General features: G+C 30.4%; 1 protein-coding gene across 2 annotated transcripts in view; it reads left to right on the top strand.

The window, feature by feature from the left end:
* The window catches only part of LRCH2 (leucine rich repeats and calponin homology domain containing 2), a 107,394-nt gene extending 94,656 nt beyond the window's left edge, over positions 1–12,738 (top strand). For both annotated transcript variants that reach the window (XM_061136380.1, XM_061136379.1), the window contains 5 exons: positions 1,460–1,517; positions 2,280–2,392; positions 2,579–2,716; positions 2,868–2,945; positions 9,561–12,738. In XM_061136380.1, the coding sequence (XP_060992363.1) occupies positions 1,460–1,517; positions 2,280–2,392; positions 2,579–2,716; positions 2,868–2,945; positions 9,561–9,680 (507 nt within the window). In that variant the 3' untranslated portion in view covers positions 9,681–12,738. The remainder of the gene's footprint in view (positions 1–1,459; positions 1,518–2,279; positions 2,393–2,578; positions 2,717–2,867; positions 2,946–9,560) is intronic.
* Positions 12,739–13,027: the final 289 nt, after the last annotated feature.

The following is a 13,027-nucleotide window of genomic DNA, read 5'->3' as shown; positions in this document are numbered from 1 at the left end:
TAGGTGGTGTTAGTTTTTTTAAAAGCCAGAATTGTTTGTGTATTGTTTTGGGTGAGTTGCATTATAAAACTTTAAGATGGACTTAGACGTTAGTTTTATAAACATGTTTCTAAATTACTTATATGGCAGGTAAACTGGTTTACATTCTTTTTCAAAACAGTTTAAATTGGGATATTCTAAAATTAGTCTTTGTAACATGCTTTTGTAAATCCTTTCTTTTACAGTCAATTATAACAAATGTAGGTGATGACTTATTTACTTAGATTTTTTCTGATTTTATAATCTATGCTCAATGAGAAGAGGATCAGTGCCAATCTTCTCAAATAAATTATATTGCTTCTATAACACATTTTCCTTACATTTGGATAAATTAAATTTTTGTCTGGAAATTCATAATACTTTAACTGAAATAATCAAGATAAACAGGCTTGTGGATGAATAGGTGGTGAGCATGGATTTGGGTAGCTCAACTGACGTTCAACTTGAACTGCTTATCCCATGTTAATCAGAAAATTAAGAGAGTCACCAGAATGCTGATTGTTTCAGTTTCATCTGTGAAAGGAAAATGGTAAAAAACAATTAGTATAGTGCTTTACTATTAACAAAGTGCTTGCCTATACATTTAAACCTAAGAGCGGTCCCACGATCTGGGTATTATCCTCATCCTTTTACAGCTCAAGAGTGGTAAGTTTTTCTAAAGACTTCAGTCAATAAATGGTAGAGGAGTGACTGAAGCCCAAACTCTAACAACTTCACAGTTGTTGTACAGATTAAATAAGATGCTATTAAAATTGCATTATCTTTCCATTTTATAATTTGCAAAGTGCTTTCTTTTAGTTATCTCAGTTAATTTTTACAGCATCCTATTTTAAAGGTGAAAGGATGGTTACAGAAAAATTAAATGTTTTGCTTAAAACTTAGTCTAATTTCTGACTCTTAAGTTCAGATTTTTTAAATATACCATGTTTCTTTACACAGTGCACTACTGTTTGAAAGCACTTTGAAATAATGTGAATTCAGATAGAAGAAATAATGCTTTATTATCTATCACTCTGCAGCCGCTATTAGTTTGAATGTGTATATTTGCCTCAAATTATCCACTAAGGGTCAAGTCCATAGTAGATAGTGAGTAAGTGTCACTAATTTCACTTATCTTTACATTGAAACTTTTTTCCATTTTGCAGGAGACTTTAATCTGGTTCTTCATTCAAAAAAAGAGTATATGTTTATTTGATTCACTTTAATAACTTTCATTTCCCTTATACTAAGACAGAAGTTAATTAGCAAATATTTGTAGACCTTTTAAAAATGAAACATTATCTATTTGAATTAAACTGCAATTTACCTTTCTCTACTCCACTAATTATGGAGAAAAATAAATACTTCTCAAAATTGGAATGTATATAACTACTTTGATTATTTTGAAAGAAAAAAGGTTTTATTTGTTTTTTGTTTTTAGGAGTATGATAGAACTGATGTTTTTTCACATGGTCCCTTTGGCTTGAAGCCTAGATCAGGTAAATATATATTCTGCAAATACAATCTATTGGTTATATACAAAACTAGAGTTTCTCAGCTTAAATGGGATTGATTCCTTAGTTTTAAGTACACGTAGATTCTTTCCCCTCTCCTAAAAGTAATTTTCTCTTAACCTTATTTGTCTTTCCAATTCCCATTCCCCATTTCTTTCTTCCTCTTTACCTTCAAGCTCCTGAAACCTCAGCTTTTTGCCTTAGATATACTGCAGTCTTATTTCTACTCTACTGTGACTGCTATTAGAATGACCACTCTGCCAGCAGACCAAACACTGTTTGAAATTATAGCACTCCATTATATTGTGGTTTTAAAAAGGGATCTTTTCGCATTTGGCAAGCCCAAAAGAAAATGGATCCATGTTACTTGGCAAGGTATTGAATTATAGTTTTTATTCCTGAATAACTGTATTGACCTTCAAAAATAATTTCCTTTTTCTTTAAAGATAACAAAGGCTGATTTGTGTTCAATAATAATTCTTAACCTGGATCATGTTTCTAATAACATATGTTTAAGTAAGAACATGTATAGGTGGTAGCAGTTGTTACACTTGTCTTCCCTGTTGCTTTCAATTATGCAGATAAGTAAGTTTCAATTATATTCTGTAAAAAATATTTAGAATTCATTAATAATGAAAGTGTTTTATGTCATTTTGTTCTAGTTCTTTGTATTATGCCTCTTTCCCTGCCGATGGTTGATCCTTCCGATTATCTTTGTAATAAGCTAGGCAATTTCTGTTTTTATAGCTTTCAGCCGCTCATCTCGCCAGGAATATGGGGCAGCAGATCCAGGTTTTACAATGAGAAGAAAGATGGAACATCTACGGGAAGAGCGAGAACAAATACGACAGCTTCGCAATGTAAGTCACATTGACCTTTCAGGTCTGCTTTATAGAAATGGGTTTAACTTGGAAAATTAAAAAAGAATATTTTATTTTCAGTACTCTTTAAAATTTTAGATTATGTGATGATTAGTTATATATATATGTGTGTATATATATATATATATTTAAATGGAATGTGATTTATACCCATTTCTTTTATAGAATCTTGAATCCAGGTTAAAAGTAATTTTGCCTGATGACATAGGAGCTGCACTGATGGATGGGGTTGTTCTTTGCCATTTAGCCAATCATATAAGGCCACGCTCTGTAGCTAGTATTCATGTGCCATCACCAGCAGTGGTAAGTTTTGGCTACAGTTTGTTAGTTCTCTAAAGGAAGATAGAGCTGCTTGAAACAATCTTTAAATAATATACTTCAATAAATATAATTTTGAGTTTTTATAAGTTTGTACAAATATACCTGAAAATATACTGTTTTTCTTACTTTGCAGCCTAAGCTTAGCATGGCGAAATGTCGAAGAAATGTAGAAAATTTTCTCGATGCTTGTAAAAAGTTGGGTGTCTCACAGGTAATTATTTTTCTAACAAAATAATCATTTAAATATGAATTTATTACGTGCAAACTGGCTTCTTCATAGTAGGCATGAATAATGCTTTCTGAACATGAAAATGAATACCTTCCTTTTCACCTTCTACTGAATTCCAGCTTTAAATGTAACAGCTGTCTAATGAATGATTTTTAAGCTGCTTTTAAAGTAATTATACAATGGCTACATATATAGAAAAATTTACTAATCATGCACATCATCAAATAAACATAACTTACTGGTCATATGACAAGTTGATTGTGATGCTGTTGCTACTCTTATTTTTCCTGATAGAGGACATTTGGATTCCTTTAATCTAAGAATAGACTCTGATTGGAAGATTTTCATTCAGTGTGAACAACATTTAAAACTTTATTTAAAATGTCAATTTGGAAATCTTAGTAACATGTTATGATAATACCTCTCTGGATAAACTTTTTCTGACATTTGTAGAAATTAGCTTAGGTTTCATGTAATAATTGTAATAGTATTAAATTAACAAAGCAATATTATAAATATATAATGAAAATGAAAAATCAAAATATTGCTTTTTTGATAACATTATAAACTTAACAACATGATGGACTGTTGAGAGGACTTGGAATTGTTAGCAGATCACAATGTAGTTGTACTTTTTTTCCTTTAATTTTTTAAAGTATATTTTATTGAGATATCATTGACATAACATTTTGTAAGTTTAAAGTGTACCATGTGTTGTTTTGATACACTTACATACTGTGATTATTAAGTTCTCTTTTCAATAGTGTCATAATAATCTGGTTTACAAATTCTACTATAACCTCTTCCTGCAAGTGAATAAATATAATTTATATAGAGAGAATCAGTTGAATTACTGTTTAATTTGGAAGCTATACGCAGTTCTCCTCTAGTTACTTCTTATCTATGCTTGACATGATGTTTTGAAATTTTAATTTCTAAGCATTTTTATGTTAGTTCTTTCTTTTTATACTCTTAATCTCTTAGTGAGAAAGTAGAGAAATTAGGAATTTTTCAAGTTTGTTATTGCATTATATATATTTTCCTATTTTGTCAGTTTTTGTTTTAAGAGTTTTTTGATGAGGGATTTTCAGCCAACATTTATTAAATGAATGACATTTTACAGATGAGGAAACTGAGGCATAGAGAGCTTAGGAAACTTGCCCAAGTTTGCTAAACTTTACTTTTACTAAAACTTTACCTTTAGTAAACAGTGGAGGCAAACTATGAACCCCAGTGATCTAATTCTAGAACCCACCCTCTAACTTGAATATTCTCTATTTCTGTTCTATTACATGAAATGAAAGACAATCTAACTTACTCCTGACACTTTCTTTGTGCATTAGGCAAGGAGAATGACAGGAAAGGTCTTAGGAAAACTGTTCTACTTAGCATGCTCTCATCTTCTTTCTCCAGCTTGTTCTGTGGCAGAGTTAGTGACTCACCAATCCTCACCATAATGGTGGCTCATCAGCTTTCATTTTCAAAACTCTCTAGATATTGGTAATGAAAGAAGAGATTTTATTTTTAGCTTCAATTTGGTTTTCCCTGACTTGTAAATGATAATATATAGTCAGTTTTTAAATTTAAATTTTTAGGATATTTTTGTATTTTTAACAGTTTTATTGAAGTATAATTGACATACAATAAAGTTCATATAAGTAAAGTATACAGTTTGATGAATTTTGACATATGCATATACCGTGAAATCATTACCATAGTCAGGATAATGAACATGTCCATTACCCCCAAAAGTTTCCTTGATCCCTTTGCAATCCTCTAGTCAACCACTAAAAGCTGTTTTCTGTTATTATAGCTTAGTTTGCATTTTCCATCTGGAGTTATATATAACTGGAATGATAAAATACGTACGAATTTTTTTCTGGCTTCTTTTGCTCAGTGTAGCTATTCTAAGACTCATCAATGTTGCATGTATAAATAGGTCATTCCTTTTTAGTGTTGTCTAGTATTTTATTATATGAATATATCACAGTTTGTCAGTCCATTGACCCATTTGTTGATGGCCATTTGTATTGTTTACAGTTTTAGGGACTACTATAAATAAGACTGTTATGAACATTTATGTACCAGTCTTTGGATGTATACATTCTTTAATTTTGGGTAGGCACATGAAAGTGGAATGGCTAGAACATATGGGAGGTATATGCTTAACATTAAGAGTATAAAACTTTTCCAAAGTGGTTATATTATTTTACATTCCTGTCAGTAGCGTAGGAGAGTTCCAGTTCCTCCACATCCTCAGTAATATTCAATATGGTCAGTGTTTTTTTTAATTTATTCATTTTAATAGGTATGTACGGTTTGTCACTGTGGTTTTAGTTTCCATTTTCCTGAAGACTAATGATGTTGATCATTTTTTCAAGGTCTTATTTTCCATTTGTATGACTTTTATGAAGTGTCTGTTCCAATCTTTTGTCTATCTTTTGAGTTGTTTTCTTATTGAGTTTGAGATTTCTTTATAAATTATAGATAAAGTCCTTTATCAGATACAATATATGATTTACAAATACTGTATCCCAGCCTTTGCCTTGTCTTTTCATTCTCATAGTATCTTTCAAAGAGCAAAAATTTTAAATCTTTTGTAATAAAATTTGTCATTTAAAAAAATTGATTGTATTTTTGGTGTCAAACCAAAGAAATCTTTGCATAACTTAAGGTCACAAAGATTTTCTCCTATATTTATTTCTAGAATTTTTATGGTCTTAATTTTTACATTTAGGTCTATAATCAAATTTTAGTTAATTTTTATATATGTTGAAAGGTATGGATTGAACTTATCTTTTTTTTAGGCCTGGGCACATACATTGTCTTTTATTTTTAAAAAATATTTAATATATCATAAAATTCACCCATTTAAAGTGTTTAATTCAATGGTTTTTAGTATAGTCACAGAGTTGGACAGCAAACTATTAATAAGGGTAGAATATTTTTATCAGCCCAAAAGAAACCTCTTAGCTGTTAGCAGTCCCTCCCCTTTTTTATCTGTATGAATTTGCCTATTCTTGACATTACATATTAATAATGTCATTTGATATGGGGTCTTTTGTGTGTGGCTTCTTTCATTTAGCATAATGCTTTCAAGGTTTATTATCCATGTTGTAGCATAAAGCAGTACAGACACACAAAGGTTTATTGCACTTCACTTTATTGTGCATCACAAATACAGCATTTTTTTATGAATTCAAGTTTTGTGACAACCCTGCACTGTCAGGTGATGATTAGTATCTTTTAGTAACAAGATATTTTTTAATTAAGTTTTTTTAAAAGGTGTACTGTTATAGCACACTAAGAGACTACAGTATAGTATAAATATAACTTTTATATACATTAGGAAACAAAAATTCATGTGACTTACTTTATGGCAATATTTGCTTTATTTTAGTGGTCTAGAACTGGAGTCTCAATATCTCTGAGGCATGATTGTACTTCATTTTTTCGGGCTGAGTAAGAGTCCATTGTATGTATGTACCACATTTTGTTCACCATCTATCAGTTGATGGATATTTGGGCTGTTTCCACTCATTGTTTATTATGAATAATGCTACTGTGAACATTCATGAGCATGTTTTTGTTTGAATGCTTGTTTTAATTCTCTTAGTTAACAAGGTTATATGATAGGTTAAATGGTTGCTCTATGCTGGGTTATATGGTAACTCTGTTTATATTTTTGCAGAACTGCTAAATTATTTTCCAGTTTACATTCACAGAAGCAATGTATGTGGGTTCTAATTTCTCTGCATCCTCACCAATTATTATTGTCTACCTTTTTGATTCTAGTCATCCTACTAGGTCTGAAGTGGTCTCATTGTGGTTTTGATTAGCTTTTCCTTAATGGCTAATGATGTTGGTCATCTTTTTGTGTGCCTGTTAACTATTTGTATATATTCTTTGGAGAAATGTCTTTTCAAATCCTGTGCTCATTTGTTAATTGAATTAGTCACCTTTTATTATTTCTTTATGTATTCCAGATACAAGTTCCTTATGAGATACATGATTTTAGTTTGCTGAGAGTTCTTACTAGGAATGAATGTTGAATTTTGTCAAGTGCTTTTTCTACATCTACTGAGTTAACTTTTTTTTTTTCCTTTCACAGCATTGTTAATTACATTGGTCGATTTTCAGATATTAACTCAAACCTGGACTCCTGGGATAAACTCCACTTGGTCATGATGGATTTTGTTGTTGTTGCTATTTTTATGTTGTTGGATTCAATTTGTTAAAATTTTGTTTAGCCCTTTTGCATCTATATCAATAGGGTTATTGTTCGTTAGTTTTCTTTCTTTTAAAGTTTTTGTCTGGTTTTGGTGTCAAGGTAATGCTGACCTCATGGAACATGTTAGGAAGTATTCCCTGCTTGTCACTTTTATTGAATATTATGGATACAATTAATATTATTTATTCATTAAATATTTAGTCACATTCATTATTGAACCTTGAACCAATCTAGGCAGGGGTTTTCTTTTTAGGAAAAATTTTAACTACAATTTCTTTAATAAATATAAGGCTATTTAATTTTCTATTTCTTCTTGTATGAGCTTTGATATATGGTGTTTTTCAAAGAATTTGTCCTTTTCATCTAGTTTGTCAAACTTGTTGCTATATTGTTGTTTATAATGTCCCCTTTGTTATCATTTTAGTATTTATAGACTCTCTTTGTGGCATCACTTCTTTTATTCCTGATATTGGTAATTCATGTATTTTTCTCTCTTTTTCCTGATTAATCTAGCTAGGGATTTTGTGAATTAAAAAAAAAATTTCAGTGAACTAACGTTGGTTTTATTGATTTTTTTCACTATTATTTTCTGTTTTTAAATTTATTGGTTTCCTCTCTCATCTCCATTATTTCCTTCTTTCTGCTTACCATTGGTTTAATTTGCTCTGCTTTTTCTAGTTTCTAAGGTGGGAGCTGATGCCATTGATTTGAAACTTTTTTTAGTTTCTGATATATGTTGGTGATTTTTTGAATAAACAAGCAAAATATTAGGAGGGCAATAAATGTTGCAGTGAAAATGGAGTGAGAAGATAGTTTTGGAGAACTATTTTGATAAATGGGATAGTATCAGTAGTATTTGATGACTGAATTATGGGAATAAGGAAGAAAGACAATTATGATTCCCAGGTTTATGTTGAGAGAGACTAAATAGTGTATTACTGACTGAGATATAGAATACAGACAGAAAAGTTAATTTAGTAAGGAAGTAGTTCTGTTGTGGACATATTGATTTTGATATGTCTGTTGGACGTCATTTGGCTGTATCAAGTTGACGTTTGTATCTGGAGCTCAGTAGAGAGATCTTGGCAGGAAATAAAGATTTGAAAATTATCAGGATGGAAGATATAGTTGTTACTCTTTGGGGTTAGGGGCCTTATCTTGGCAAAGTTTCCAATGTTTCAAGAAACACTGGATTAAAAAAAGTAATGTTACCAGATTTGTAAAACACTATGCTAGCCAACTAAAACAAATCATGGACCATATGGGACCTATAGATGTTCTGTTTGCTGCCTACTCTATCCACTACTAGCTTATTTTCCTGAGATGAGTGGGTGTTCCAACTGAAGTAGTAGATTGTATCATTTCTTTAAAAAATGCTACCAAATTTATTTGATGCTGTGCACATTCATGCAAATCTTCAATTAAAATCCTTGTGATTTTGATGAGGGTTTGAGAAACTCCGGGAGTTGGTGATGGACAGGGAGGCCTGGCGTGCTGCAATTCATGGGGTCGCAAAGAGTCAGCCACGACTGAGCTACTGAACTGAACTGAGAATACCAAAGAGAGGATACAGTACAGAAAGAGAAGAGGGTGAAGACAGAACCCTTGGAAACGTTAAGAATGTTAAAAGAGGATCACTGAAGGCTAATGAAACCTAATGCAAAGTTGTCTCTAAACCCTCTTTCTCATACAATTGTGAAGAAATAGCATATATAATGACTTAGAAGAGAAGACAGTTGTTATTTATCAAATTCTAGACTATTTGAACTAAGAAGCAATACAACATCACTAGAAGCTGGAGAGAAGTCACCTTACGACAAAAAAAGTACTGAAGTGCTATATACATCACAGACCATGGAACCTAAGAACTGGTAGAAGGAACCAGAGTGGCTAGTTTTGTATAGGACTGAACAGGTTACAAAATGCTTAAAATGCTTCCATATATAGATTCTTCTATTTGTTTCTCACACAGTTCCATTTTTCAGGATGAAAAAACAGTATCCCAGGGAATTTTAGTACCTTTAGTACTCTATATGGCCCTTAGATCTCTTGGCTGGAAACATAGTGCTCTTTCTGCTCTAGCACAAGGGCTTAGGGAACATCTAGCACCACTGTCTCACTTAAAAATATTTTCTTATTGTGTAGATCAGATCAACCTCAGATAAAAATGCAGCCCATAAAATAGAATTCTATACCATAAAAATCTATTGAAGCAGACATCTTAAAGTTTATTTCATTAGAATTGTATAATTTTTACCTAGAGTTTTATAAAAAGCATGATTTAAAAACCCAGTTCTGACTTACTGAGGCTTTGCTGTACTATTAAAAAGCAAATGTTTAAATATCATTTGTTTTGTTTTTTTCAGGAAAGACTCTGTTTGCCTCATCATATTTTGGAAGAAAGAGGTCTTGTGAAAGTTGGTGTCACAGTTCAGGCTCTTCTTGAATTACCTACAACCAAGGCATCTCAGCTTTCTACAGCTTGACATAACATTTAAAAATCCTAAATGTCTAGTTTCATTTATTTGAAGTGATTTCAGATATCTCAAATTTATGAATAAGGATGCCTAGTCAAAAATAATTTTATTATTCAAGCCTTAGATTTAAGAAAAATCATGTTAAAACATCAAAATTCAATTTTGAATTGCCCAAACTTCTTTTGAGGGAAAACTTAGACTCAATTTACTAAGAGTTACAAACTCTTACAAAAAACTCAATTTACTAAGAGTTTTTGGTAAATTCAAATTCTCTTTTTACTAAGTTAGCTAATAATCTTGATTATTTTTCAATAATCAGATTAATACTAAGTTTAAAATGTGATTTCAATTTAATAATCACATTAGGTTTAATTTTTTTATCATAGCATACTGGTAAACATCTGGACAAGGTAATCATTTTTTTACCAATTTAAAACTAATTCTATATTTGAGTTATTTAATATACTTGTGATTCTAGTTTATACATAATTTCTTCAGTCTTTGGTCTTAGTTTTATAGAAAAAAAGTGAGTAGAAATTACAGAACTCTGGCTTTATATTGAATTCTTTTAGTATTATAGGTTGGTGCCAAAATATTTTCAGTTGTACTGTAGATTGTTTACATGTGAAGTGCCTGTGTAATTGATGACTCTCATATAGTCTTAAGAATTTTTGAAATTTTTTTTAATGTATTAATGGAATTTTAAAATATTTCAGTAGATTTTGTAAGTTCAGTAATATGTGAGGATAAATGTGCCTCACATTGTGACATTTGTGTTTCTTTATTTAGTCCATTGCAGTTTTCTTAAACTGGTTATTTCATGTTGTCAGAAAAACGATGTTAATATGCTTAATTTATGCTATTTAATTTTGCAAAACTTAATCATCTTTTGAAATGTATTATTTGAAGAGTATTTTATTTCTGTATTGAAAATGTTACACAAAGCAGTAAGGTTTTTGAGAACTAGCAGAGTATTTAATTATCAAGGACATTTTGATAAAACTGCCAAAGTTTGGGTTTATGTCTTGACTTTCAGAAACGTTACTACATCAGTATGCTGCCTTTGGTTATATTCAGATTCAGAGAGCAGCAGTTGAGGAATAGGTTTTTATTAGAAAATATGTCCATTTGTGGATCCTGTAAATCTTAACTGATCCTCAATTAACATGATGAAATAATATAGACCACTCTAAATCTTTTCATAAGCATACTATTATATAAAGTCCTTGTTTAATTTAAGGATGGATAAACTTACATTGGTAGTAGTGCAGGAATTTTTCAAAAACATTACTGTAATGAATAACTCAGTTTCCTATAGAAAAACTTAACTATAATTACTTTTGTAGTAGTCAAGCAAGTATCATATCTTAAGTATGTGATTATTTGCACTTGTTACCTCTTAATATGGATGCAACTTATTAGAAATTTTGGCCTGGGTGTTTTGATGATATATATAAAAGGTAAAAACTATTGTGCCAAATGATATAATAAGGATTGGTTTTAGAGCAACTCTACTTTTTTTGATCAGTTGGCATGAAGCCATATAATTAAGTTTTGGCTTTAGGAAACAGATGTGTTCTTTACATTTCCCAAGGGTCAAATCAAAGCTTTTAAAGAATTAAAGCTTTTTATGACTAAAAGTTTTAAAAATTAAATTATTGGTAATTTATTACTTTAAATATTTGAGCTAATTAGTTATTTTTCAGTTGGATCTAAAATAAGTTGTTGATAAAAACCTCTCTCTCTAGTGAAAACTTGGGTAATAAAGTAAGAATTACAAATATGTACCTTAGTTATTAGTTTTTAATGTAAAAATTTGACAGTGTTACAAATAAAGTGATCATTAAAAAGCTACAGCAATCATTCATACTGCTTTCATAGTTATGCTGTAAAATTCCTCCTGTTAATTAATCTAGATGTTAATTATTTTACAAGTATTTTCATGTTTTGTATCATTGAAATATTAGTGAAATTATAGGCCATTTCCTTATTGCATTTCACTTACTTGTCAATTAATTATTACTTTAAAGAGAAAATACACCAGAACCTCTGTAACATTCTTTATTGCAAAGCAAAGTTCCATTTAAGATGGGTCTATCTGAGGTCCATACCATGGCAGTTTTATTTACTGAGTGACAAAAAGGAACACTTCTCTGGCAGTTTCACAGCATAGTACCCAAGCAAACATTATACAAAGTCTCTGATGTATTTCTTTTAGTAGTTTTTGAGTAAGTGTAAAATTTATTCAAAATAGTTTTTATGGTTATTATATATTTACTTCACCAGTTATTCAGTAAGGAATGATTATCATTATTTGAATTGGATTGTGATTTGAAGAATGTTAAGTAATCAGACTAAAATATTTTATTAGGCCCTAAAACATACAGTAGATAGCTTACTTCCTGCTAAATTTTATTCCTGTATGGCACAAGAAAGAAGTGATGTTGGATATGTTAGAACTGAAATAAGGAGTAAAAACACATTACCATTTGTTTAATAATTATCTTTACAGAAGTGCTAGTTTATTGACTTTTCTAACTGAATTTTTTGAATTCAGAAATGTTTGTATTGGTCACAGATCTATCATGATTGATTTTCTGATGCATTTAAAAATAAATGGAACACTAAATGTATATTACCAATGCAAACTGTGTATAAAGTTGAACAAAAAAATTAAAGTCTGAGATTTCTTTTTTCCCTTTCTACCTCTTCTCTTAATATCACAGCATCCATTTTCTATAGGTATTTTATATCTTGTGTCTGTGTTCTCTAGTATGGAAAAATAGACTTTGAGAGGATATTCAAAGTAAGTTTAGTCTAGATTTTCTGTACATCATGGTATTTTTAGTAGGCAATGTTTTCATTAAAAAAAAAAATGGTTTCTTCGGATATCTTTACAAAATGATCTCATCCTAATCCTGTACGGGACTCTCTGCGCTTCCTGTCATTCAAAGTTAGAAATAAAGTTATTTGTACTGTGCTCTATTAGTATGCATCAAGTAGCTACCTAAATAAATAAGAAATGTATTATGTACATGTGTAAATACATGGAAAAAATAGATTTTTCAGTTAGCAAGTTGAATTTTCTAAAACTTTCTTTAGATATCTCAGTCACTTCTAATTCAGAGAAATACAAAGTAATGTATAATTTATAAAGTAGTAATTGAAATTATACCCTAGGGCTATGATTCTTTTTCATTATATAAGCTTTAGGTATACAGCATTATAATTCAAATGTATACATATACTACAAAGTGATCACCATCACAAAGCTGGTTCCATCCATCACTATACAGTTTACCCACTTCAGCTGTATTGCCTTTCCCCCACCCCCTTACCCTCTGATAAACTACTAA

Source organism: Dama dama, chromosome X (assembly GCF_033118175.1).
Source record: "Dama dama isolate Ldn47 chromosome X, ASM3311817v1, whole genome shotgun sequence".
Lineage (NCBI taxonomy): Eukaryota > Metazoa > Chordata > Mammalia > Artiodactyla > Cervidae > Dama > Dama dama.
The sequence above is the reverse complement of the archived record's forward strand: the minus strand, read 5'-3'. Positions and strand labels throughout refer to the sequence as shown.